Source organism: Hypanus sabinus, chromosome 8, assembly GCF_030144855.1.
Source record: "Hypanus sabinus isolate sHypSab1 chromosome 8, sHypSab1.hap1, whole genome shotgun sequence".
Lineage (NCBI taxonomy): Eukaryota > Metazoa > Chordata > Chondrichthyes > Myliobatiformes > Dasyatidae > Hypanus > Hypanus sabinus.
The window spans coordinates 99,612,375-99,640,053 of NC_082713.1; the positions used below are offsets into that span (position 1 = coordinate 99,612,375).

At 45.6% G+C, this 27,679-nt stretch overlaps 1 protein-coding gene across 4 annotated transcripts in view; it reads left to right on the forward strand.

The window, feature by feature from the left end:
• The window catches only part of LOC132398301 (monocarboxylate transporter 2-like), a 244,881-nt gene that overhangs the window by 67,554 nt on the left and 149,648 nt on the right, over positions 1-27,679 (forward strand). For 2 of the 4 annotated variants that reach the window (XM_059977515.1, XM_059977513.1), the window contains one exon: positions 19,415-19,637. In XM_059977515.1, coding sequence (XP_059833498.1) covers positions 19,436-19,637 — 202 coding nt within the window. In that variant the 5' untranslated portion in view covers positions 19,415-19,435. Of the gene's footprint in view, positions 1-18,601; positions 18,620-19,191; positions 19,306-19,414; positions 19,638-27,679 lie in introns of those variants that run through there. The other 2 variants (XM_059977517.1, XM_059977514.1) reach the window with 2 other exon arrangements.

Sequence of the window (27,679 nt, forward strand, 5' to 3'; positions counted from 1 at the left end):
CAGGAGCATCTGTCCCACCTCCGTCAACTCTGCGCGCGACTGAGTGAGTACGGTCTAACTATCAACCCGGCTAAATGCCAGTTCGGGCTCGACACCATGGACTTCCTGGGCCACAGGATTACTAAAGATGGGGCAACCCCTCTGCCCGCTAAGGTAGATGCGGTCCGCCATTTCCCCCGACCCACCACGATCAAAGGCCTTCAGGAATTCGTAGGGATGGTCAATTTCTACCACCGCTTCCTCCCATCAGCTGCCCGGATCATGCGACCCCTGTTCGCCCTGATGTCGGGTCCGAGCAAGAACATTACCTGGGACGAGGAGTCCGCCGCCGCTTTCATTAAAACAAAAGAAGCCTTGGCAAACGCCGCGATGCTAGTGCACCCCAGAATGGATGTCCCTGCCACCATCACAGTGGATTCATCTAACACGGCAGTCGGTGGGGTGCTGGAGCAACTCATCGAGGGTCGCTGGCAACCCCTGGTGTTTTTCAGCAAATACCTGCGGCCACCCGAGCTCAAGTACAGTGCTTTTGACCAGGAACTGTTGGCAGTATAACTGGCAATCTGGCATTTCAGGTACTTATTAGAAGGTAGGCCCTTCACCGCATTCACGGACCACAAACAGCTTACCTTTACGTTCACAAAAGCGTCCGACCCCTGGTCATCCCGCCAGCAACGCCACCTGTCCTACATCTCTGAATACACGACGGATGTCCGGCACGTCTCGGGTAAGGACAATGTCATGGCGGATGCGCTCTCTCGCCCTACCGTTCATGCCCTTTCCCAAGGGGTAGACTTTGAGGCACTGGCAGAGGCGCAGCAGGCAGATGAGGAGATTCCGAGTTACAGAACCACAGTCTCCGGTTTGCAGCTCCAGGACCTCCCCATAGGCCCGGGTGAGAGGACCCTACTCTGTGACGTCACCACCGGCCAACCCCGCCCCATCGTCCCGACAGCCTGGCGGCGACACGTTTTCGACTCCATTCATAACGGCGCACCCTCCATCAGGACATCTGTCCGGGTGGTCTCCAGCAGGTTTGTTTGGCACGGACTCCGCAAGCAGTTCAGTGAATGGACCAGAACATGCATGCACTGCCAGATGGCCAAGGTGCAGCGGCACACCAAAGCTCTGCCGTAGCAGTTCCATCCCACCCACCGGCGTTTTGACCACGTTCATGTGGATATCGTGGACCCTGCCAGTGTCGCGCGGAGCACGGCACCTCCTGACTATCGTGGACCATTTCACAAGGTGGCCAGTGGCGATCCCGCTCACCGACGCCACCTCTGAATCTTGCGCCCGGGCACTGATCGCCACCTGCGTGTCCTGCTTTGGTGTACCGGCCCACATTACCTCCGACAGAGGCGCCCAGTTCACCTCCAGCCTGTGGTCAGCTACGGCCAGCAATCTGGGGACTCAGCTGCACCACACAACTGCCTACCACCCACAGTCGAACGGACTAGTGGAGCGTTTCCACCGTCACCTGAAGTCGGCTCTCATGGCCCACCTGCGAGGAGCTAACTGGGTGGACGAGCTTCCCTGGGTCCTACTCGGCATCCACACGGCACCCAAAGATGATCTGCATGCCTTGTCGGCCGAGTTGGTGTACGGCGCACCCCTGGTCGTCCCCGGGGAGTTCGTACCAGCCCCAAGGGGGCAAGAGGAAGAACCCGCAGCAGTCCTGGGCAGACTATGCGAGAGGCTCGGTAACCTGGCCCCCATACCCACTTCGCAGCATGGGCAGAACCCGACCTGCATACCCAAAGACCTGCAGAACTGTAAGTTTGTGTTTGTACGATGGGGCGGGCATCGGCCACTGCTGCAACGGCCATACGAGGGGCCATTTACGGTGCTCATGAACAACGGGTCCATGTTCGTGCTGGACGTTGGGGGGAGAGAGGAAGTTTTCACGGTGGACCACCTCAAACCGGCCCACGTGGACCTGGAGCAACCGGTCGAGTTTCCGGCACTGCAGCACAGAGGCCGACCTCCCAAACAGGGTCCGGCCCAGACTGTGGACATTGGGGGTGTATCGCCGGTTCTGGGGGGGGGTTATGTGGTGATCCACTTCCTATCGCACTCGAACCAGCTCACAAATAGCCAGTGCGCAGGCACAAAGGCCAGGTCCACAACAAAGGGAAAAAGCCTGCAGGGGTTTGTGGGTAGGTGTCCCTTACAGCATCCGCGCCCGGGGAGGGCAGGATGAGGGAGGCTTTAAAGCAAGACTATGAAGTTCGAATAAAATCATCTTTAATTGCAGTTTACCGACTCCGTGTCGTTATTTTAGTGCTGTGTGTAGCACACCGCTACAGTATGAGGGTTCTTTCCCACAGAATGCTGGCTGTCCTTGTTAGTCCTTCAGAGTCTTTTTATAATAATCTGGCATTGATATCTTTTATATGATCAGCAAACATGACTCGTCGCTTTGCAACCTGGTTACAATAGCCAATAAAATGTAGTCATTGTAAAAGATTTACTACATAAAGCTATGAAAATCTAGTCTTAAAGAATACCATAACTTAGTTTTATGAAACAACCGCTTGGCCTGATTAATTTTTTGAACAGTGATGTGAACTGTATAACATTTGCCCCATTATACCTGCAGACCGGCTGAAAGCAGTTCAAAGGAGGCTGACCAGGAACAAGGGCTGCAGATTTATTACAGGAAATGGAACTGTCATGTCTGCTGTTCCAGTCCTGCATCTCGTTTGAGAAAAAGAGTTTAACATGGGATGAAAAGTCGACATTGCCAGAACTGTTCTTGGTCAGCCATTAAGCAACTGCCTGCCCCACTTTTAGGGCTTGCCATAAACAGTTTCACAAGTGAGTCAAATGAGGTGCCACGAAAGAGCTGTGGTTTCACTGAGAGTAGTGAAATTCTGACAAATGTTACAGTTGTTTTCAAAACTTCCATTGAATCTCTGTAGAATTGAATAGGTAATTTGATTGCTGTTCAATTGCCCCGTTAATTGTGAAAAAAGATTTACTATAAGATAAGATATTTTAGGATAAGATTTATTGAATTAATATAAAAGATGTACATCAGAGGTTATTTTATGACACCTGTCCACTAATATTGCTTATCAAGAAACTGAAAATTTAATATTTTAAATGAGAAAAGATTAGCTTTATTTGTCACAGGTACATCGAAACACACAGTGACAGACAGACAGACAGACAGACAGACAGACTTTATTGATCCCGAGGGAAATTGGGTTTTGTTACAGTTGCACCAACCAAGAATAGTGTAGAAATATAGCAATATAAAACCATTAATAATTAAATAATAATAAGTTAATTATGCCAAGTGGAAATAAGTCCAGGACCAGCCTATTGGCTCAGGGTGTCTGACACTCTGAGGGAGGAGTTGTAAAGTTTGATGGCCACAGGCAGGAATGACTTCCTATGACGCTCAGTGTTACATCTCAATGGAATGAGTCTCTGGCTGAATGTGCCTAACCAGTACATTATGGAGTGGATGGGAGTCATTGTCCAAGATGGCATGCAACTTGGACAGCATCCTCTTTTCAGACACCGCCATCAGAGAGTCCAGTTCCACCCCCACAACATCACTGGCCTTACGAATGAGTTTGTTGATTCTGTTGGTGTCTGTGAAATACATTGTTTGCGTCAAATCAAATCAAATCAGCGAGGATTCTGCTGGGCAACCCGCAAATGTCTCCATGTTTCTGGCGCCAACATAAACATGCCCACAATTTACCCTCACTTTATACTTAAGACCACATGACCATAAGATATAGGAGCAGAATTAGATCATTTGGCCCATCAAATCTGCTCTGAAATTTCATCCTGGCTGAACCAATTTTCCTCTTAACCCCAATCTCCTACCTGCTCCCCGTATCCCTTCATACCATATGAAAATCAAGAATCTATCAACCTCTGCCTTCAATATACATAAAGACTTGGCCTCCGCAGCGACCTATGGCAAAGAATTCCCCAGATTCACCACTCTCTGGCTAATGAATTTCCTCATCTATGTTCTAAGGAATGCCCCTCTATGAGGTTGTGTCTGGTCTTAGACTCTCCCGCCATAGGAAGCATTCTCTTCACATCCACTCTATTGAGGCTTTTCACCATTCAATAGATTTCAATGATGTCACATGGCATTCTGAATTCTAGTGATTACAGGCCCAGAGCTATCAGATGCTCTTCATATGACAAACCATTCAATGCTGGAATGATTTTTGTGCACCTCCTTTGAATCCTGTCCAGTTTCAGCACATCTTTTCTAAGACAAGGAGCCTGAAACTACTCACAATAGTCCAAGTGAGGTTCACCATTGCTTTATAAAGTCTCAACATTACATCCTTGCTTTTATATCTAGTGCTCTTGGAACGAATGCTAACATCGCATTTGCCTTCTTCACTACAGACTCAACTGGCAAATTAACCTTTTGTGAAACCTGCACAAGGACACCCAAGATCCTTTGCACCTCAGTTTTTTTGTATCTTTTCTCATTCAGAAAATAATCAACTTTCCATTTCTTCTACCAACATGCACATTATATTCCATCTGACAAATCAGTTGGAATTCTTTGAAGAAATAACAAGCAGGAGAGACAAAGGAGAATTGGATGAAGTTGTGTATTTGGATTTTCAGAAGGCCTTTAACAAGGTGCCACACACGAGGCTGCTTAACAAGCTCGAAGTCCATGGGAGTACAGGAAAAATTCTAGCATGGATAAGGCAGTGGCTGATTGGCAGGAGGCAAAGAGTGGAAATAAGAGAAGCCTTTTCTGGTTGACTACCAGTGACTACTGGTGTTTTACAGGGGTCTGTGTTGGGATCGATTCTTTAGGATGACAGAATTGATGGCTTTGTTGTAAAGTTTGCAGACGATATAAAGATAGGTGGAGGGACAGGTAGTTTAGATGAAGTAACTTCTTTGCTCATTTTCCTAATCTGCCTAAGTCCTTCTATAGTCTCTCTATTTCCTCAAAACTACCTGCTCCAAACCAATTATTTGAAATCAAATGATCTTACCTGCTATCTCAAAGCTGGGCATGTTTGCAGACATGCCAGCCCCCTGCCCTGGCACCTCTTCTCTGCCACCTGTCCCACACCACTCCAGCGACACTCTGCCCTTACCATTCCCAACATCCTTTGCTCCTGCCAGGATTATAAACTAAGCCTAAGACTTTTGTACAGTACTGTAGATGGACTCACAAATGTCATCAATTCAGTCATTTTGGAAAAATGCAATTTATGCAGTGACCTTACTATATATCTTTATCTCCTTCCCCTTGCCACTTTCTGTAGGGATCCTCTCCCATTCCCTCCTCCATTCATCAATCCCCACTAACCTCCTTCTGGCACTTATCCCTGCAAGTGGCCAAAGTGCTACACCTGCCTATTCACCTCCTCCTGCATGTCCATTCAGGGCCCCAAACAGTCCATTCCAGGTGAGGCAACATATCACCTACAAGCCTACTAAGGTCAACTGTTGTATCCGGTGCTCCAGATGTGGCCTCCTCTACACTGGTGAGGCCCACTGTAAATTGCGGAACCATATTATTGGGTACCTCCACACCATCTGTCATAAGTGGGACGTTCCTCTGACCAAAAGTTTTAATTCTGATTTCCATGTCTGGTGTGACATGTCGATCCATGGCCACCTCTTGTGCCAGGAAGAGGCCACCCTGAAAGGTGAGGATCAACACCTTATATTTCATCTGGGTACACTCCAACATGATGGCATGAACACTGATTTCTCCTTCCAGTGTACAAACTCCACCCCCCCCCCTTTTCCCCACTCTGATCTTTTACTTCTTCTCACCTGCCTATTATTTCCCTGGATCCCTTTCTCCTCCCCTTCTATGGTCCACTCTCCTCTCCTCTCAGATTCCTTCTTCTCCAGTCCTTGACCTTTCCCACCCACTTGGCTTCACCTATCACCTTCTAGTTGGCCACTTTCCCCACCCCCCACCTTTTTATTCTGGCATCTTCCCTGCTCCTTCTCAATCCTGAAGAAGGGTCCGAAACATTGACTACTCTTTTCCGTAGATGTTGCCAGACCTGCTGAGTTTCGCTAACATTTTGTGTGTATTGCTTTGGATTTTCAGCATCTGCAGATGTTCTTGTATTCATGCAGGTGGGTGTGGTACAGCGGCATGTGTAAGTTTGGGCACCCATGGTCAAAATTTCTGTTAGTGTGAATAGCTAAGCAAGTAAAAGATGACCTGATTTCCAAAAGCATAAAGTTAGTAACACTCCCTTTGGCAAGTATCATAGCTTGTAAACGCTTTCTGCAGCCAGCTAAGAGTCTTTCAATTCTTGTTTGGGGGATTTTCACCTATTCTTCCTTGCAAAAGGCTTCGAGTTCTGTGAGATTCTTGGGCCGTCTTGCATGCACTGCTCTTTTGAGGTCTATCCACAGATTTTCAATGATGTTTAGGTTGGGGGACACGGCAAAACCTTCAGCTTGAGGTAGTCCATTGTGGAGTGTTTAGGATCACTATCCTGTTGTAGAAGCCATCCTCTTTTTATCTTCAGCTTTTTTATAGACAGTGTGATGTTTGTTTTTAGAATTTGCTGGTATTTAATTGAATTCATTCTTCCCTCTACCAGTGAAATGTTCCCCGTGCCACTGGCTGCAACACAAGCCCAAATCATGATCGATCCACCCCCGTGCTTAACAGTTGGAGAGGTGTTCTTTTCATGAAATTCTGCTCCTTTTTCTCTCCAAATATACCTTTGCTCATTGCGGTCAAACAGTTATATTTTATCTTCATCAGTCCACAGGACTTGTATCCAAAGTGCATCAGGCTTGTTTAGATGTTCCTTTGCAAATTACTGATGCTGAATTTTGTGGTCAGGACTCAGGAAAGGTTTTCTTCTGATGACTCTTCCATGAAGGTCATATTTGTGCAGGTGTCGCTGCACAGTAGAACAGTGCACCCCCACTCTAGAGTCTGCTAAATCTTCCTGAAGGTCTCTTACAGTCAAACACGGGTTTTAATTTGCCTTTCTAGCAATTCTATGAGCAGTTCTCTCAGAAAGTTTTCTTGGTCTTCCAGACCTCAACTTGACCTCCACCATTCCTGTTCACTGCCATTTCTTAATTGCATTACAAACTGAGGAAACGGCTACCTGAAAATACTTTGCTATCTTCTTATAACCACCTCCTGCTTTGTGGACATCATTTATTTCAATTTTCAGAGTGCTAGGCAGCTGCTTAGAGGAGCCCATGGCTGCTGATTGTTGGGATAAGGTTTGAGGAGTCAGGGTATTTACAAAGCTTTGAAATTTGCATAACCTGGCCTTTCCTAATGATGATTGTGAACAAGCCATAGCCCTAATAAGCTAAGATCTGAGACCTTGGTAAAAGTTATCTGAAAGCTTAAATCTCTTGGGGTGCCCAAACTTTTACATAGTGCTCCTTTCATTTTTTTCATTCTAAAATTGTACAAAACAAAAATAATACACTAATCTTGCTTAAAATGTTGAAAAGAATATTTCATCTTTAACTATATGACTTTTGGAGATCAGTTCATCTTCTACTCAATTATTCACAGTGACAGAAATTTTGACCAGGGGTGCCCAAACATTTGCATACCACTGTATCTCTTTTCTATTCAGATTCATCTATGGCTCTGTTTATATGTCTTGCTACCTCAATAAAGCAGCCAGCATAATCAAAGACCCCACCCACCCTGGACATTTTCTTTTCTCCCCTCTCCCAATGAACAGAAGATACATAATCTTGAAAGCACATATCACCAGGCTCAAGGACAGCTTCTACCCCACTGATATCAGACTTCTTGAATGAACCTCTTATAACCGTATAACCATATAACAATTACAACACAGAAACAGGCCATCTTGGCCCTTCTAGTCCATGTGGAATGCTTACTCTCACCTAGTCCCACTGACCTGCACTCGGTCCATAACCCTCCATTCCTTTCCTGTCCATGTACCCATCCAATTTTACCTTAAATGACAATACCGAACCTGCCTCTACCACTTCTACTGGAAGCTCATTTCACACAGCTACCACTCTCTGAGTAAAGAAATTCCCCCTCATGTCATCCTTAAACTTTTGCCCCCTAACTCTCAACTCATATCCTCTTGTTTGAATCTCCCCTACTCTCAATGGAAAAAGCCTATCCACGTCAACTCTATCTATCCCCCTTATAATTTTAAATACCTCTATCAAGTTCCCCCTCAACCTTCTATGCTCCAAAGAATAAAGGCCTAACTTGTTCAATCTTTCCCTGTAACTTAGGTGCTGAAACCCAGGTAACATTCTAGTAAATCTTCTCTGGACTCTCTCTATTTTGTTGACATCTTTCCTATAATTCGGTGACCAGAACTGTACACAATACTCCAAATTCGGCCTTACCAATGCCTTGTACAATTTTAACATTACGTCCCAATTCCTATACTCAATGCTCTGATTTATAAAGGCCAGCATACCAAAAGCTTTCTTCACCACTCTATCCACATGAGATTCCACCTTCAGGGAACTATGCACCATTATTCCTAGATCACTCTGTTCTACTGCATTCTTCAATGCCCTACCATTTACCATGTATGTTCTATTTGGATTATTCCTACCAAAATGTAACACCTCACACTTATCAGCATTAAACTCCATTTGCCATCCCTCAGCCCACTCCTCTAACTGGCCTAAATCTCTCTGCAAACTTTGAAAACCTACTTCATTATCCACAACACCACCTACCTTAGTATCATCTGCATATTTACTAATCCAATTTACCACCCCATCATGCAGATCATTAATGTATATGACAAACAACATTGGACCCAGTACAGATCCCTGAGGCACACCACTAGTCACCGACCTCCAACCTGACAAACAGTTATCCACCACTACTCTCTGGCATCTCCCATACAGCCACAGTTGAATCCATTTTACTACTTCAATATTAATACCTAACGATTGAACCTTCTTAACTAACCTTCCGTGTGGAACCTTGTCAAAGGCCTTACTGAAGTCTATATAGACAACATCCACTGCTTTACCCTCGTCAACATTCCTCGTAACCTCTTAAAAAAATTCAATAAGTTTTGTCAAACAGGACCTTCCATGCACAAATCCATGTTAACTGTTCCTAATCAGACCCTACTTATCCAGATAATTATATATACCATCTCTAAGAATACTTTCCATTAAATTACCCACCACTAACGTCAAACTGACAGGCCTTTAATTGCTAGGTTTATTGTTAGAACACTTTTTAAACAATGGAACCACATGAGCAATATGCCAATCCTCCGGCACCATCCCCGTTTCTAATGACATTTGAAATATTTCTGTCAGAGCTCCTGCTATTTCTACAATAACCTTCCTCAAGGTCCTAGGGAATATCCTGTCAGGATCCAGAGATTTATTCACTTTTATATTCCTTAAAAGTGCCAGTACTTCTTCCTCTTTAATCATCATAGTTTCCATAACTTCCCTACTTGTTTCCCTTACTTTACACAATTCAATATCCTTCTCCTTTGTGAACACTGAAGAAAAAGAATTGCTCAAAATCTCCCATCTCTTTCAGCTCCACACATAGCTGTCCATTCTGATTCTCTAAGGGACTAATTTTATCCCTCATTATCCTTTTGCTATTAATATAACTGTAGAAACCCTTTGGATTTACTTTCACCTTATTTGCCAAAGCAACCTCATATCTTCTTTTAGCTTTTCTAATTTCATTCTTAAGATTCTTTTTACATTCTTTATATTCCTTAAAGTGTTACTACACCTTTCCCATTCCTCAATCCAACCCAAATAGCCTCCCTAGACAAGCTCTCTGATCTATCTTGTCATAGCACCACTGTAATATTTTCTCTGACAAGCAACACAACACCTCCCCCTCTTGTTCCTCCGATTCTATCACACCTGAAGCAACGAAATCCAGGAGTATTTAGTTGCCAATCACACCCCTCCTGCAACCATGTTTCACTAATAGCTACAACATCATATTTCCAGGTATCAATCCATGCTCTAAGCTCATCCACCTTTCTTACAATGCTCCTAGCATTAAAATAAATGCATTTAAGAAATTCTCCACCTCTTCCTCTCTGTTTATCTCTAACAGTGCAAAGAACTTTACTGTCTTCTTTTTCTTCCTTCTCCCATATATCTGTTCCTATGCTCTCGTTCCCCTCCCCCCTCATATCTAGTTTAAATCCACTGGAGCCTCTCTAACAAACCTACCTGCAAGAATATTTGTCCCCCTCCAGTTCAGATGTAAACCGTCCCACCGGAACAGGTCCCACCTTCCCTGGAAAACTGCCCAATTATCTATAAATCTGAAGCCCTGCCTCCTGCACCGTCTTCAGCCACGTGTTGATCTGCACTATCTTACTATTTCTAAACCCACCTGCACGTTCCACTGGTAGCAATCCTGAGATTGTTATCCTAGAGGTCCTCTCCTTTAACTTGGCACCTAGCTCCCTAAACTCACCTTTCAGGACCTCCTCACTCTTCCTACCCACGTCATTGGTCCCTACATGGACCACGACATCCGGCTGCTCACCCTCCTTCTTGAGAATATTGAGAACTCAATCCATGATATCATGAACCCTGGCACCAGGGAGGCAACAGACTATCCAGGATTCTCGATCTCTTCCACAGAACCTCCTATCTGTCCCCCTAACTATTAAATCCCCTATCACTACTACTCTCCTCTTTTCCCTCCTTCCCTTCTGAGCTGAGGGTTCAGTCTCGGTGCCAGAGACGCAACCACTGCAACTTGTCCCTGGTAGGTCGTCCCCACCAACAGTATCCAAAATGGTATAATTATTGTTGATGGGAATGGCCACAGGGGTGCTCTGCTCTTCCTGTCTATTCCCCTTCCCTCTCCTGACAGTCACCCAACTACCTGTCTCCTGACTCCTAGGGGTGACTATCTCCCTGTAACTCCTGTCTATTTCTGCCTCTGCCTCCCGAATGATCCGAAGTTCATTCAGCTCCAGCTTCCTAACACGGTTTGTCAGGAGCTGCAGCTGGATGCACCTTTCTCAGGTGTAGTCATCAGGGACAGCTGTGCTCGCCCTGACTTACCACATACTGCAAATGGAGCACTCAACTGCCCTAACTGCTGCCTCCATTACCTACACCAGAGGTCGGCAACCTGCGGCTCCAGAGCCACATGCGGCTCTTTGATCTCTGTGATGCGGCTCCCCGTGATTTGTTAGCTTTTGAAATGTAATTCGAAATTTGAAGATTATGGTGATCTTGTACAATATGAAAACTTTGCGGAGACACCGTTTCCTGGCACATCCGAACCGGCTCACAATTAGCTACCGTTCCGACTAAGGGAGATAGCCTACGGGGGTTTGTGAGTACGTGTCTTTTGGAGCATCCGCGCCCACGGGGACGGGTTGAGGGAGGCTTTAAAGCAAGGCTGTTTAGTTCGAATAAAGTTACCTTTGACTGCAGTCTTTATTTTAGCGCTGCGTGTAGCACACCGCTACAACGTGTTTTTTATCGCTATTAATATACATCACAACTGCCAATGCGCGCCAGTGCGCGCTTTCTTTTAATTCTTCGATCCAAGGTAGGCTACCTACGGAGTAACCTTCAACCCAACGTCTTTTTTTCGGAGTTCAAAATGTTTTTGTTGCATGCAGAAATGTAATTTCGTTTTCTCTGCAGGAGTTCATCAATTTCATAAATGCAACACATTATAGTTTGTTTATACATAGCATAAAGGCAAAAAAAACCGTTGTATGCAGTGTTATTTCATTTTGTGGCTCCCAGTGTTTTCTTTTCTGTGGGAAATGGGTCCATATTGGCTCTTTCAGTGGTAAACGTTGCCGACCCCTGACCTACACCTAAACTAATTAGATTAATTAAAGGAGCTTACCTGGCCTTACCTCACCTGGAGTGAAGCTCGTACTCAGCCTCTGCTGGCTATTTAAATTCTCCCGTTGCCTCACGGGCTGACTTTCATGCACTTGTGCCGTTGTGTCCCGTTCAAACCTTGCCTCTGCCTGTTCTCGCCGAAGCCTGATTGAGCCAAAGCCGTCCCACTCTGCCTCAGTCCACTCCGACAATGGCCGCTGTATATGGTGGTCTTCCTTTTTAAACCTTTGGCGCACTACATCCCGCGCCTGCACAGTCTAGCCTCTTTGCCGCGATCAGTTAAAAAAAAGCTTCTCTCCGAGCTTCTTTTACCTCTTCACTCTCTGCCTGATGCACCATCAATAAGTCTCGGAGCCGTGAGGCGAGGTGTGGGCGTTTATTCACTGGAAGAGAGCAGTCAGCAGCAAGAGATCCCCATACGACATCCTGGAGACTGAGGGAGGAGCCGTGCCTTCAATCGCCTTTATACAGGGGTCCGTGGGAGGAGCCACAGGAGCAGTCAGCAGGGGGTGTCGTGTCCAGGCAGGAATATGTAGTTCACCACATTCACCCCCCCTTTTGTTTTAAAAGAGGGTCTACATGGGGTGAAGTTTCTTACAAGTATATTTACAGGTTATGTCTATCAGGTGGTCGAATCTGTCGCTGCGATTTATGTAGCACCGGTGGTGTTTGCATCGGAGAAGGTGGTTCTGCTGGCTCCGGCCTGACTTGAGGTGTCGGCCCATTAGGCGTCAGTGATCCCTCATGCGTGTGCGAGGCGCCTGGTATGGGAGTGTCGTGAGGAGTCTTTGTAGGGCTTGGTGTGCGCGGTGTCAGGTGGGTACAGGGTTCATAGTTACCGTGCAGTGTTCCGGGTAGTGGTCTGCTGCTCCTGTGGGTGCCAGGTCACGGACGGAGACCGTGTCCTCCCGCCCATCAGGTAAGACCGCGTAAGCATACTGGGGGTTTGCATGTAGTAGGTGAACACTCTCGACCAGCGGGGAGTATTTATTGTTCCTCGCATGCTTCCGGAGCAGCACTGGCCCTGGGGACATCAGCCAAGCCGGTAGGGTAGTCCCAGTGGCAGACTTCCTGGGAAAAGAAAAGAGGCACTCATGAGGGGTGGCATTGGTGGACGTACATAACAGAGAGCGGATGGAGTGGAGTGCCTCGGGGAGGACCTCCTGCCAGTGAGAGACCAGCAATCCCTTTGACTTAAGGGCTAAAAGTGTGGCCTTTCACACTATGGCATTCTCTCTCTCCACCTGTCCATTTCCCCGGGGATTATAGCTCGTGGTCCGACTAGTAGCAATGCCCCTAGCTAGCAGGTACTGGCGCAGCTCGTCACTCATTAAGGAGGACCCACTATCTGTGGATATAGCAGGGATATCTGAATAGAGTGAAGCGCTGGTGCAGGGCTTTTATGACAGACGTGGCAGTGGTGTCGGGGCAGGGGATGGCAAAGGGGAACCATGAGTACATGTTGATTATGTTGAGAAAGTGGACATTGCGGTCGGTGGAGGGAAGGGGACCCTTAAAGTCAACACTCAGTTGCTCAAAGGGGCGGGTGGCCTTGATAAGTTGTGCCCTTTCAGGACAGTAGAAGTGCCATTTGCATTCAGCGCAGACTTGGCAGTCCCTGGTCATCGTCCTGATTTCCTCAAGGGAGTAAGGCAGGTTCCGGGCTTTCATGAAATGATAAAATTGGGTGACCCCCGGGTGGCAAAGATCTGCATGGAGGCTGCAGCTGGTCGAGCTGCGCACTGGCACACGCTCCCCGGGATAGGGCATCAGGGGGCTTATTGAGCCTTCCAGGCTGGTACAGGATATCATAGTTGTAGGTGGAGAGTTCTATTCTCCACCCCAAAATTTTATCATTTTTGATTTTGTCCCGCTGTTGGTTGCTGAACATGAACGTAACTGAGTGCTGGTCGGTCAGCAAGGTGAACCTTCTGCCGGCGAGATAGTGCCTCCAGTGCCTAATAGCTTCCACTATGGCCTGGGCTTCTTTCTCCACCGCGGAGTGCCGAATTTCAGGGCCCTGAAGGGTACGAGAGAAGAATGCTACTGGCCTGCCTGCCTGATTGAGGGTAGCAGCCAGCGCAAAGTCGGAGGCGTCACTCTCTACCTGGAAGGGAATGGTCTCATCCACCGCATGCATTGTTGCTTTGGCAATGTCCCCTTTAATGCGGCTGAAGGCTGCGCGGGCCTCGGTAGAGAGGGGAAATGTGGTGGACTTGACCAGAGGGCGGGCCTTGTCTGCGTAATGAGGGACCCATTGGGCGTAATAGGAAAAGAAGCACAGGCACCGTCTGAGGGCTCTGAGGGTGGTGGGAAGAGGGAGTTCCAACAGTAGGTGCATACGGTTGGGATCAGGGCCAATGACCCCGTTCTCCACGACATACCCAAGGATAGCGAGTCGGGTGGTTCCGAACACACACTTGTCCCTATTATAAGTAAGGTTCAGGGCTTTGGCCTCTTGGAAAAATCGATGGAGGTTGGTGTTGTGATCTGGCCAGTCGTGACCACAGATGGTGATGTTATCTAGATAGGGAAATGTGGCCTTCAGTTGGCACTGGTCCCCCATCCGGTCCATTTCCCTCTGGAAGACAGAGACACCATTCGTGACACCGAAAGGGACGCGCAGGAAGTGATAGAGCCTGCTGCCCACCTCGAAGGCGGTGTAGGGGCGATCCTCCGGGCGGATGGGGAGCTGGTGGTAAGCGGATTTCAGATCTATGGTCGAGTACACCTTGTACTGAGCTATCTGGTTGACCATATCCGCGATGCGGGGTAGGGGGTACGCGTCAAGCTGCGTGAACCTATTGATGGTTTGACTATAGTCCACCACCATCCTATTTTTCTGCCCGGTCCAAACAACAACCACCTGGGCCCTCCAAGGACTTGTGCTTGGCTCAGTGATCCCCTCCCTGAGCAGCCGCTGAACCTCTGACTGAATGAAGGCCCTGTCCCCCGCGCTGTACCTCCTGCTTTTAGTTGCCACAGGTTTACAGTTGGGGGTCAGGTTGGTAAACAGCGGTGGGGGAGGGGCCTTGAGGGCGGAGAGACTGCAAGTGGTGTCAGTAGAGCAGCTGTCGGCATGGTGCTGGATGGGACGTGTGGGCCCGTGTGTGTGTGTGATCAGTAGTGATGAAGTCCCACAAAACTGAGGATTTCTGACAATGATTGGTGGGAGGGGCCCGTCATATGCCATAGTCACACTTTTCAGGTGGCTCTGGAAGTCCAGCCCCAATAGCACAGGTGCGCACAGTTGAGGCATGACCAGTAGCGCAAAGTCCCGAAATTCTGTGCCCTACACCGCTACACAACCCCCCTGGATGTCTGTGGAATGCGATCCAGAAGCCATGGTGACCCTCTGGCTTACCGGCCGTGTCATGAGTCCGCAGCGTTGCACCGTGTCTGGGTGAATAAAACTCTCAGTGCTGCCCGTGTCAAACAGGCATCTAGTCCTGTGCCCCTCCACCAGAATGTCCATCATTGACCTTGCAAGCTGGTGTGGAGCGTTTTGGTCGAGGGTTACGGAGGCCAGAGTTGAATCGCCGTCTTGGTGCCCGGTAAGCACCCGTGGGTCGGGGCGGTGTGAGGTGGTGCCGACAAAGATGGCCGCCCCCATGTCTCGCGCGAGGTGGGCAGGCAAGATGGCGGCGACCAAGATTGCGGCCCCCATGCCTCACATGTGGCACTGCCCAACCCCGCTCATGGTTCAGACTTACAGACCTTGGCGAAATGGCCTTTCTTTCCGCAGCTGGAGCAGGTCGCTTCTCAGGCCGGGCAGCATTTTCAGGGGTGCTTTTCGAGTCCGCAGAAGTAACACTGCGCGGACTTGCGACTGGCAACAGCTGTAATCGGTTGCGGGGACTTCACGGACTCGCGACTTGCAGCAGCTGAGGTTGATTCGCTCGTGGGTGGCGGGGTCTGCAGTGTCCATGGAACCGGCGGGGGATCGCACGGCTGGATAGCGTCAGCGTTGTGCAGAGCAGCCTCCAATGTGTCTGCCAGCTCGATCACCGAGCGTAAGGTAAGGTCGGCGTTTTCCAGCAGCTGCTGGCGCATGTACACTGACCTGATCCCCGTAACGAAGACGTCTCGTACCAGGAGCTCCGCATGCTGTTCCACCGTCAGTCCCCTGCAGTCGCAGGCCTGCACGAGTGTCTGTAGGGCCCGGACAAACTCCCCGCTCGACTCTGTGGCCGGCTGCTGCCATGTCACTAAGCAATGTCTTGCGTAGACAGTGTTCACCGGCCGCAGGTACTGTCTTTTGAGGGTGTCCAGTGCCCCTTGGTAGGTCAGCAGGTCCCTGATAAGGGAGAATATTTTCGGGCTGACCCTGGAAAGGAGGATTTTGTGCATTGTGGCAGGCTCAGTCACGGGAATCACTTCGAAGTATGATTGGAATCATGCAAGCCAGAGTTCAAAGGCAAGAGCTGCTTCTGGAGCTTGAGGGTCCAAGTCTAATTTTTCCGGACGTAAAATACTCTCCATGTTTTAAAACTTCCAGCGAATAAAATTGATGCACCATCAATAACTTTCGGAGATGTGCGGTGAGGTATAGGCTTTTATTCACTGGAAGAGAGCAGTCAGCAGCAAGAGATCCCCACGTGACATCCTGGAGACTGAGGGAGGAGCTGGGCCTCCAATTGCCTTTATACAGGGGTCAGTGGGAGGAGCCACAGGAGCAGTCAGCAGAGGGGGGTGTGTCCAGACAGGTATATGTAGTTCACCACACTCCTGCCTCTTGCTGCGATTTAAATAACCGTTGAAAACCCTCTCCTTTTTAAACCTTTGGCACGCTACGTCACGCGCCTGCGCAGTGTAGCCTTTTTTCCCTGATCAGTTAAAAAGAAGCAGCTTCTCTCTGAGCTTCTTTTACCTCTTCACTCTCCGCCTCTTGCTGCAATTGTATAAGATCTTGTATGATAAGATAGACTGTTTGCCTCACAATCTACTGTACCTTGATTAGACACTCAACAGATGTACCGTGGAGAGCATTCTAACTGGTTGCATCACCATCTGCTATATAGAGGCCACTGCAAAGGGTCGGAAAAAGCTGCAGAGGGTTGCAAACTCAGTCAGCTCCATCATGGGCAATTGCTTCAACAGCATCGAGGACATCTTCAAAATATGATGCCTCAAAAAGGCGGCATCCATCACAATGGATCCTCATCACCCAGGAATGCCCTCTTCTCATTGCTACCATCAAGGAGGAGGTACAGGAGTCTGAAGACACACACTCAATGTTTCATGACCAGCTCCTTCCCCTCTGCCATCAGATTTCTGAATGGACACTGAACCCATGGACACTTCCTCAATATTGTTTTGCTTTCTTTTTGCACTGTATACTTAATTTAAAAAATCCTTGTAATTTAGTGCTTTTATTAGAATATATTGCGAAGTACTGTTGCTGAAAAACAGCAAATTTCATGACATATGCCAGTGATATTAAACCTGATTCTGATTCTGTGGACCCACATTCAAAGCTTTAATACAGCTTCTTTCCCTCCGCCATCAGATTTCTGAACAGTCCATGAACACTACCTCAACAGTTGTCTCTTCCACCGTTTATTTATTTTGTCCCTTACAGTAATGTTTTGTCTTCTTTTGTACTGCTGGCACAAAGCAACAAACTTCACGACAAATGCACACAAAATGCTGTAAGAACTCAGCAGGCCAGGCAGCAACTGTGGAACAGAGTACAGTTGACGTTTCGGGCCGAAAACTTTGGGCAGGCCTGGAGAAAAAAGCTAGGGAGTAGATTTAAAAGGTGGGGGGAAGGGAGAGAGAAACACCAGGCGATGGGTGAAATCTAGAGGGGGAGGGATGAAGTAAAGAGCTGGGAAGTTGATTGGTCTGATGAAGTGAGAGAGGGAAAAGGGATGGGAAGTGACGGGGGTGGTGGGCAATACCGGACGTTTGAGAAATCAATGTTCATGCCATCAGGTTGGAGACTACCCAGATGGAATTTAATGTGTTGTTCCTCCAACCTAAGTATAGTCTCATCACGACAGTGCAGGAGGCCATGGATGGACATATCGGAATGGGAGTGGGAAGTGGAATTAAAATGGGTGCTCATTGGGATATTCTGCTTTTTCTGGTGGATGGAGCATAGATGCTCGGGGAAGCCATCTCCCAATCAACATTATGTCTCGCTGATATACAGGAGGCCACACCGGGAGCACCGAACGCAGTATATGACCCCAACAGACTCACAGGTGAAGTGTTGCCTCACCTGGATTGACAGTTTGGGTCTCTGAATGGTAGTGAGGGAGGAGGTGTAGGGGCAAGTGTAGCACTTGTTCTGCTTGCAAGGATAAGTGCCAGGAGGGAGATCAGTGGGGTGGGGAACGAATGGACAAGGGAGTCATGTAGGGAGCAATCCCTGCGGGAAACAGAAAGTGGCAGTAAGGGAAAGATTTGCTTGGTGGTGGGATCCAGTTGGAGGTGGCAGAGGTTTCAGAGAATTATATGCTGGATGCAGAGGCTGGTAAAATTTCACAACATATGTCAATGATAATGAGCTTCACCCTGATCATTCAGCAGGAGTCACTAACCCTCAGGAAAAGTAGAGAGAAATGAAATGCACCTCCAAAGTGTACAATATTTTAAGATTTGAGTGAAGTGCTAACATGAGCCAAATAAATAATTTTATCAACTCTGCCCAGTGGCACGTTTGACTCTAAGGTGAATTCTGACTGTTGTCAAATTACCAGGCAACGAATTACGTTGAGTCCTTGAATGTTACTGAGGAAGGTCACCTTGAGCAGGCTTGATTCATTTGGTGAGATGCAATTTTGTTAATAAGAATGTGCACAACAGCTGTTGACTGCAGAATATTCATAAGTGTGTGTGGGTAATGAGATGAGCCAGAATGGTATTGATTGGAATCTTGTGGAAATGAATATGCTGTTGAATTAAAAGTATGTGTTGTCCTTTTGTGCTTTGTGCTGCCTCATCGCTGACCTTCGGACAAAGTTACTGTTCTTCTGAGTCTTGAATCACCATTTATAGAGAAACTCCAGTCCTTGTGATCCAATTGTATTTTTTATTTAACTTCCAAGCAAAAGTCACATGCATCTAAGGGTCTTATTTCCAGGCTTGTCCTAATTTAGCAATTTAGTCCTAAATTAGAAAGAGTCCAACTAGTATGCTCAGACCACTGATAAGCTGTAAGGAGCTGGTTTAAATTAACCTGTAGTTTATCTTGCTTTTTCAGCTCCTCAGGCTGTGGTCGTTTGAATTTTATTTTTTTTTAGCAATAATTTTGTGAATGGGGTGATATGTTGAGAATGCAATAACTTAAATGAATTAAATAACAGTGTGTGCAGTGATACAATCTCTTGTGTGACGTGGTACAACTCCTCCTACAGTGTGTGTGTTTATATTGATCAATGCAGAGCTGAAAAGATCAGTCTACTTTTCCTGATGTTATGATACAGTCTCTCTATTCAAGAAACATTATATCAGGTATAGTCTTAACATCTAACATGCTTCTCTTTAACTTGTAGAATGCATTTGACCTAAAGACAAAAGGTTATTGTCTTCTCTAACAAAAAAAGACTTTTGCTTCTTCCAGTTAAGAAAGAAGAAGTGGAAGATGACATCCCAGGAAATTGTCCCTCCAGATGGTGGCTGGGGATGGGCTGTGGTCATTGGAGCTTTCATCGCTATTGGATTTTCATACGCATTTCCTAAAGCTATCACTGTGTACTTCAAAGAAATCCAGACGATCTTTAATGCCTCCTACAGTGAAATTGCGTGGATCTCTTCACTGACACTTGCAGTCATGTATGCTGGAGGTAGGATAACAAACTTTTATTTGATGGAATTTTGCAGCTGGCTCTCACCAACCCTTTCCAGTGCCAACTTGACACAAATACATCTGTGCATATATAGAGATTATGTGAAGGATGTTTGGTATATCCATTGGTACTCTTGCGAAATATTTAGTAGAATATTCATTGAAAACTACACCAAGAAATCTGGAGAGTACTGAAAAAATTAGAATGATACAACACTCTTAGTTGCAAGTTACTGAGAACATTTGTAGTTATGTTGAGTATAATTTTATATCTTGAACATATTTGGAGTTAATGATTACTGAATTTTACTCCTGAGAGGTTAGTCCTTCCTGTATAATCGATATTGGTTTTAAGCTGCGCCCAGTGCTGTAAAGAATGAGGATGACTATAATACAATGTCTTGCTTCAAGTCGATACTTAATGATTCACACATTTCTATGACTTCTCAAATTGCACAGCTCTTTTTTTTTGTTGGACAATTTTTGTTTTGGTGCTGTACTAGTAATGAATAATATTGTTTAATCTCAATCAGCTGATATAATTCTGGTTTCAATTTACTGTGTTGTCAGCAACCAGGCATTGGATGCTGAGTAATATTGGGTGAATAAGTGTGGAATACAATGCCAAGAGGTGAAATATTATCTTAGCCAGTAACAGCTGTAAGGTGAGTGTGTAGTACCCTCACCCATAGCTCGTCACATTATGTTAACAATTGCTCAGGTGATAAATTCCTCCCTTTGAGTTCAGACATTGCGTGTTCAAATCCCACAGGTGAATTAAACACAAAAATGTCTTCTAACTTTTCAGTGAGAGGAAATGGTGCACCCTGGGAGGTTAAAATCCTGCCTGTACTGTCTAATAAATAAACCATAATCTCCTGGCATTGTTTCAAAGAAGAATAAAGAAGTTATGGATGGTGTCACATTATCAAAGCATACAGTACAATCCAGACATTATCATGTTGCTTTTTGTGGGAGCATACATTTGCCTTCATTTTAAGTTTCTGGTATCTGCAGATGTTTTTTTTTGTAATTTTTGTTTACTGTGACATTCTGTCTGGTTGTCTCCAGTATTACATGAGTGACAATGTGTTAGAACATTTCTTAATTGCCTGTGAAGGTTAAGATGTTTTTTGTTTTAAGGTGTAAGGTTCTAAGACTTTAATTTTAGAACCACTAAGTCTGTTCTACCATCCGATCATGGTTAATTTATTATTCCTTCTCATCCCCATTCCCCTGCCACTCCCTATAACCTTTGATACCCTTACCAATCAAGAGGCTAATAACCTCTCCTTCAAGTATACCCAATGACTTGCCCTCGAGAGCCATATGAACAATGAGTGTCACCACCCTCTGGCTAAAGGAACTTCTTCACATCTCTATTCTAAAGGGATGTCCTTTTATTCTGAGCTGTACCCTCTGGTCCCAGATTCACCAGCTACTGGAAACAGCCTCTCCACATCTACTCTGTCTGTGCCCATCAAGATTTTGGAGGTTTCAATGACATCCCTTGTCCTTCTAAATTCCTGCCAGTACAGGCCCAGAGCCATCCAATGCTTCCTCATACGTTAATTCTTTCATTTCCAGAATCATTCTCATAAACATCTTTTGAACCCTCTCCAACGCTTCCTCAGGTATGGGGCCCAACACTGTTCATGATGTTTATTTATTTATTGATTGATTGAGATACAATGTGGCCTTTCTGGCTCTTCAAGCTGCACTGTCCCACAGCTCCCAATTTAATCCTAGTCTAATCACAAGACATTTTACAATCATCAATTAACCTACAAACTGTACATCTTTGGAACATGGGAGAAAACTGGAGCACTTGAAGTGGTTATGGGAAGAACATACAAATTACTTACAGGCAGCAGGAAGGAGTTGAACCCTGGGTTGCTGGTTCTGTAAAGTTTTGTGCTAATCACTACACAACTATGTGATGGGAATTGAACCCGGGTCGCTGGTACTGTAAAATGTTGTGCTAACCACTGCACTACTGTGTGATGGGAATTGAACCCAGGTCGCTGGTACTGTAAAATGTTGTGCTAACCACTACACTACCGTGTGATGGGAATTGAACCCGGGTCGCTGGTACTGTAAAACGTTGTGCTAACCACTGCACTACCGTGCGATGGGAATTGAACCCGGGTCGCTGGTACTGTAAAGCATTGTGCTAACCACTACACTACCGTGTGATGGGAATTGAACCCGGGTCGCTGGTACTGTAAAGCATTGTGCTAACCACTGCACTACTGTGTGATGGGAATTGAACCCTGGTCGCTGGTACTGTAAAGCGTTGTGCTAACCACATCACTATTATGCCGTCCAATATTCCACATGTTTTCTGACCAATACCTTAGCATTACAATCTTGGTTTTACATTTTTGGTCCTCAAAATGAATGCATTTACATTCCTTATTACCAACTCAACTGGCTTGTTAACCATTAGAAAATTCTAGCCTTGGATCTGCAAGTCTCCTTGCATCTGCAGTTCCGGCATTCTCTCCCATTTAGAAAGTAGTTTTCACATTTATTCCTTCAGGCAAAGTGAATGACCATACATTTCCCACTGCTGGATTCCATCTGCCACTTTTTTGCCCACCCTCCTAATCTGACCAAGTCCATCTCTGATTCCTCATCTCTTCCTGCCCCTCCACCTATCTTTGTAGCTACCATGATCTTGGCCACAAAGTCATCAATTCTGTCATCCAGAGCATTTACATTTTACGTGAACAGAAGCAGTCCTGAACACGAATCCCTGGGGAACACCACTAGTAACTAAAAGCCAACCTGAAAAGGACCTCTTCATTCCAAATTTTCAGGACAACCAATCTTCTATCTATGCTCGTACCTTTCCTATGATACCAGGGTTCCTATATCATTCAGCAACTTTGTCTGTGGTGCCTTGTCAAAGGCCTTCTGAAAATCCAAGGAAACAACATCACTGACTCTCATTGGCCTTTCCAGCTTGTTACTTCCTCTAGGAATTCCAACAGGTTTCTCAGGCAACAGCTCCTTTTAAGGCATCTCCCAACTTTTTTAATGCTATGGACTCCTACCATTAGCTCAGGGAACTGTAGAGGCCAGGTTGGGAGCCCCTGCTGTAAGGAAACCATGCTGACTTTGGCCTATAGTATGATGTGCTTTGACATACCTTTGTCTCATAGAAACATAGAAAACCTACAGCACAATACAGGCCCTTCAGCCCACAAAGCTGTGCTGAACATGTCCCTACCTTAGAAATTACTGAGGGTGATCCATAGCCCTCTATTTTTCTGAGCTCCATGTACCTATCCAGGAGTCTCTTAAAAGACCGTATTGTATCCCCCTCCCTCACCATCACTAGTAGCACATTCCACACACTCGCCACTCTTTGTGTAAAAAAACTTAGCCCTGACATCTCCTCTGTACCTACTTCCAAGCACCTTAAAACTCTGCCCTCTCATGCTAGCCATTTCAGCCCTGGGAAAAAAGCCTCTGACTATCCACACAACCAATGCCCCACGTCATCTTATACACCTTTATCAGGTCACCTCTCATCCTCTGTTGCTCCAAGGAAAAAAGGCTAAATACGTTCAACCTATTCTCATAAGGTACACCATCTGATCCAGGCAACATCCTTGTAAATCTCCTCTGCAGTTTCTCTATAGTCTTCACATCCTTCCTGTAGTGAGGTGACCAGACTGAACACTGTACTCCAAGTGGGGTCTGACCACTTAGTATTGTACAAAAGCCTTTGTCATATATATAATTGGAGTGCCCAAGACTTTTACACAATACTATATCTGTCAATGTGGAGTGGAGTGGAGAGCAAGTTTGTAAATCTGGTGGGAGCAAAGGATGTTGGGAATGGTGAGGATGGAGCGCCGCATGAGGGATGTGGGACAGGTGGCAGAGAAGGAGGACCATGGGCCTACTTCCATGGTACTTCCTACTCTGTACCTACTTCCAAGCACCTTAAAACTATGCCCTCTTGTGTTAGCCATTTCAGCCCTGGGAAAAAGCCTCTGGCTATCCACACGATCAATGCCTCTCATCATCTTATACACCTCTATCGAGTCATCTATCATCCTCCATTGCTCCAAGGAGAAAAGGCCAAGTTCATTCAACCTGTTCTCATAAGGCATGCCCCCCAATCCAGGCAACATCCTTGTAAATCTCCTCTACACCTTTTCTAGCGTTTCCACATCCTATCTATAGTGAGGTGACCAGAGCACAGTACTCCAAGTGGGGTCTGACCAGGGTCCTATATAGCTGCAACATTACATCTCGGCTCCTAAACTCAATCCCACAATTGATGAAGGCTATTGGTTAAGAAGACCGTATGCTTTCTTAACCACAGAGTCAACCTGCACAGCAGCTTTGACTGTCCTATGGACTCAGACCCCAAGATCCCTCTGATCCTCCACATGACAAGAGTCTTACCATTAATACTATATTCTGTCATCATATTTCACCTACCAAAATGAACCACCTCACACCTATCTTAGTTGAACACCATCTGCCACCTCTCAGCCCAGTTTTGCATTCTATGAATGTTCCAGTGTAACCTCTGACGGCCCTCCACACTATCCACAACACCTCCAACCTTTATGTCATCGGCAAATTTATCAATCCATCCAGGTCATTTATAAAAATCATGAAGAGTAGGGGTCCCAGAACAGATCCCTGAGGCACCCAACTGGTGACTGACTTCCATGCAGAATATGACCCATCTACAACCACTCTTTGCCTTCTGTGGGCAAGCCAGTTCTGGATCGACAAAGCGCTTTCCCCTTGGATCCCATGCCTCCTTACTTTTTGAATAAGCCCTGCATTGGGTACCTTGTCAAATGGCTTGCTAAAATCCACATACACTACATCCACTGCTCTTCCTTCATCAATGTGTTTAGTCACATCCTCAAAAGCTTCATTCAGGCTAGTAAGGCACAACCTGCCTTTGACAAAGCCATACTGAGTATTGCTAATCATATTATGCCTCTCCAAATGTACATAAATCCTGCCTCTCAATATACCAACCACTGAAGTAAGAGTCTCTGGTCTATAATTTCCTGGGCTATCTCTACTTCCTTTTTTGAATAAGGGAACAACATCCATAACCCTCCAATCCTCCAGAACCTTTCCCGTCACTATTGATGATGCAAAATTCATCACCAGAGGCTCAGCAATCTCCTTCCTCATCTCCCACAGTAGCCTGGGGTACATCTCAGCTGGTCCCGGTGACTTACCCAACTTGCTGTTTTCCAAAAGCTCCTGCACAGCCTCTCTCTTAATATCTGCATGCTCAAGCTTTTCAGTCCACTGTAAGTCAAACCTACAATTACCAAGATCCTTTTCCATAGTGAATACTGAAGCAAAGTACTCATTAAGTACCTCTGCTATCTCCTACGGTTCCATACACACTTTTCCACTGTCACACTTAATTGGTCCTATTCTCTTACATCTTATCCTCTTGCTCTTCACGTACTTGTAGAATGCCTTGGTGTTTTCCTTATTCTTGTCCACCAAGGCCTTCTCATGGCTGCTCTGGCTCTATTAATTTCATTCTTAAGTTCCTTCCTGCTGGCTTTATTATCTTCTAGATCTCTGTCTACCTAGTTTTTTGATTCTTTCATAAGCTCTTCTTTTCTTCTTGATTAGATTTACAACAGCCTTTGTACACCACAGTTCCTGTACCCTACTACCCTTTCCCTGTCTCATCGGCACGTATCAATGCTGAACTCCACGCAAATATCCCCTGAACATTTGCCACATTTCTTCCGTACATTTCCCTGAGAACATCTATTTCCAACTTATGCTTCCAAGTTCCACCTGATAGCCTCATATTTCCCCTTACTCCAATTAAACGCTAAAAATGAACTCTGAAATCTTACCAAGTCAGGCTCACTGGCTGAAATTTCCTGTATTTTCCCTCCTCCTCTTCTTAAAGAGTGGAGTGACATTTGCAACTTTCCAGTCCTCTAGACTCCTGACTCGAATGAAAATTTAAACAGGATTCAGTTGGATATATGGCAAAGGAACATGCCATTCAGTCTGTTATGTTTTGTAATTTCAAAACATTAAAACTGATTGAAAACAAAACAAGGAGCCATGAGACAAATGTGTGTACTTGATTTTTACTTTAAGCAAGATGCCCACCTATGATGAGATATCACTGTGATGTATGGAATTCATGTATTTTTACATATAACTCATAAGGAAATATTTAATTGAACAAAAATGTTTAAATCAACTAATATTTTTGTAATATCTTTGTAATATTACTGAAATATTAAATACACAATGCTCCTCCCTGCGTAGCGATAAACTCCTACTCAATAGAGAATGCATCTCAATTATATACATATAATAAACAGGTCTGTGCAAAAGTCTTAGAGACACACAGACAAATATATTTATATATATATGGTTCCTAAGATTTTACTATTTTCTAAGTTGTGCATTTAATATTTCTGCAATAGTAATTTTATTTATTGCACTGCTAAAAAAGAAACACATTTCATGACATATATGAATGATGATAAACCTGATTCTGGTATCGGCCTCTATTGTGGAGTGAGAGTGGGAAGGGGCAGGGAGAGGGGAATCACAGTTGGGAAAAGGATAAGGGGAGGGAACAGGAAGCACCAGAGAGACATTTTGTAATAAACCAGTTGTCTGGAATCAAATGACTTTGCTTGATCTCTCAAGGCTGGGAGCGACTCTACCTGTGCCACCCAAACTCCTGGCCTTCCTCTCTGTCACCCGAACTACACCCCTCCCGCGGCCTTCCACTTTCACCATTCCCAACATCTTTTGCTCCCACCAGATTTACAAACTCGTAGATCATAATCTGTGAATGTTACAGTGTCTGGTGTCACCATTTCCTTTACTTTTTTGAAAGCCACCTCACCCTGCTTTGTCCATTGCCATTTCTTTCTGATCTGTAGTAATGAGCTCAAGGGGTGGAGCACAGAAGCAGGTTTGACAGGAACCTGTTATAGTAACTGACAGATCCTAAAAAGGCCACAATGGTGACACATCCTTTGGCCTTGGGGCATCCATCACTGCTTTTCTCAGCACACTTGTGTAATGCTTGTCCATCAGTAATGTTACAACATTCAGTAATGCTTGGTTTAAAGAATTCACAATTGGTGTATTTGTGCTCTGAGCCCATAATCTTCTCTTTTTAACATAATCTTGAGGTTTTGGAGATGTTCCTTGTTGTCCTTGTCATCCAGGTAACACTGAGTGCCTGGGCAGCCTTGCAGCACCCTGTCTATAGCTTTCTGTCAGGGTGCAGGTGCAGATGCTACACAAAAATAAGCCTATTATAGTGATAAAGTGTTTATGGTGAGAAACACTTTGGACTCTTCTTCAATCTCCATCTGTAGTTAGGCCTAAGCTAAGTCCACTTTGCTGAAGTGTTTTCCTCCAGAAAGATTTGAAAAGATATCCTGTATCCTGGGCTGAGGGTATTGATCTACTTTCAGTTCTGGGATGATGGTGACCTTAAAATCACCACCGATACTGACACACCCATTCTTTTTGGCTACTGAGACAACTGGCATTAACCATGGCTTCCACTCAAACATGGAAGTAGCTTCTTCAGTCTCTATGTGACCTAGCTCACTGGCTACTTTATCACTGATGGTCTAGGGAAGTAGATAGTCTTTGTTAAACTTGAGTGTGGTATTTTCATTCAACATTTTTTACCCTTAATATGTTTGAATTTTCCAATACCATCACTGAACACCACAGTGGCCTCATCCAGTTTGCTTTCAGGTGATGTTATTACAGGGCATGTGGCATGCAAACGGTGGATGGATCTCCAATCAAGTTGTAGTTGTCTCAGGCAATCATGTCCCCACAATTCTGGCCCTCCTGTATTTGCCACATACAAACCCAATCTGGCTAATTGGTTGATGTATTTCATTGTTAAAAATATAATTCCCACAGTAGTTAAGTTTTTTCTAGTACAATTTCTTTGCTAAATATCTGCAGACTCCAGAACAGCATCTTTAAAATGCCGTTCAGACTCATTTTGTGGAATGGCTAATG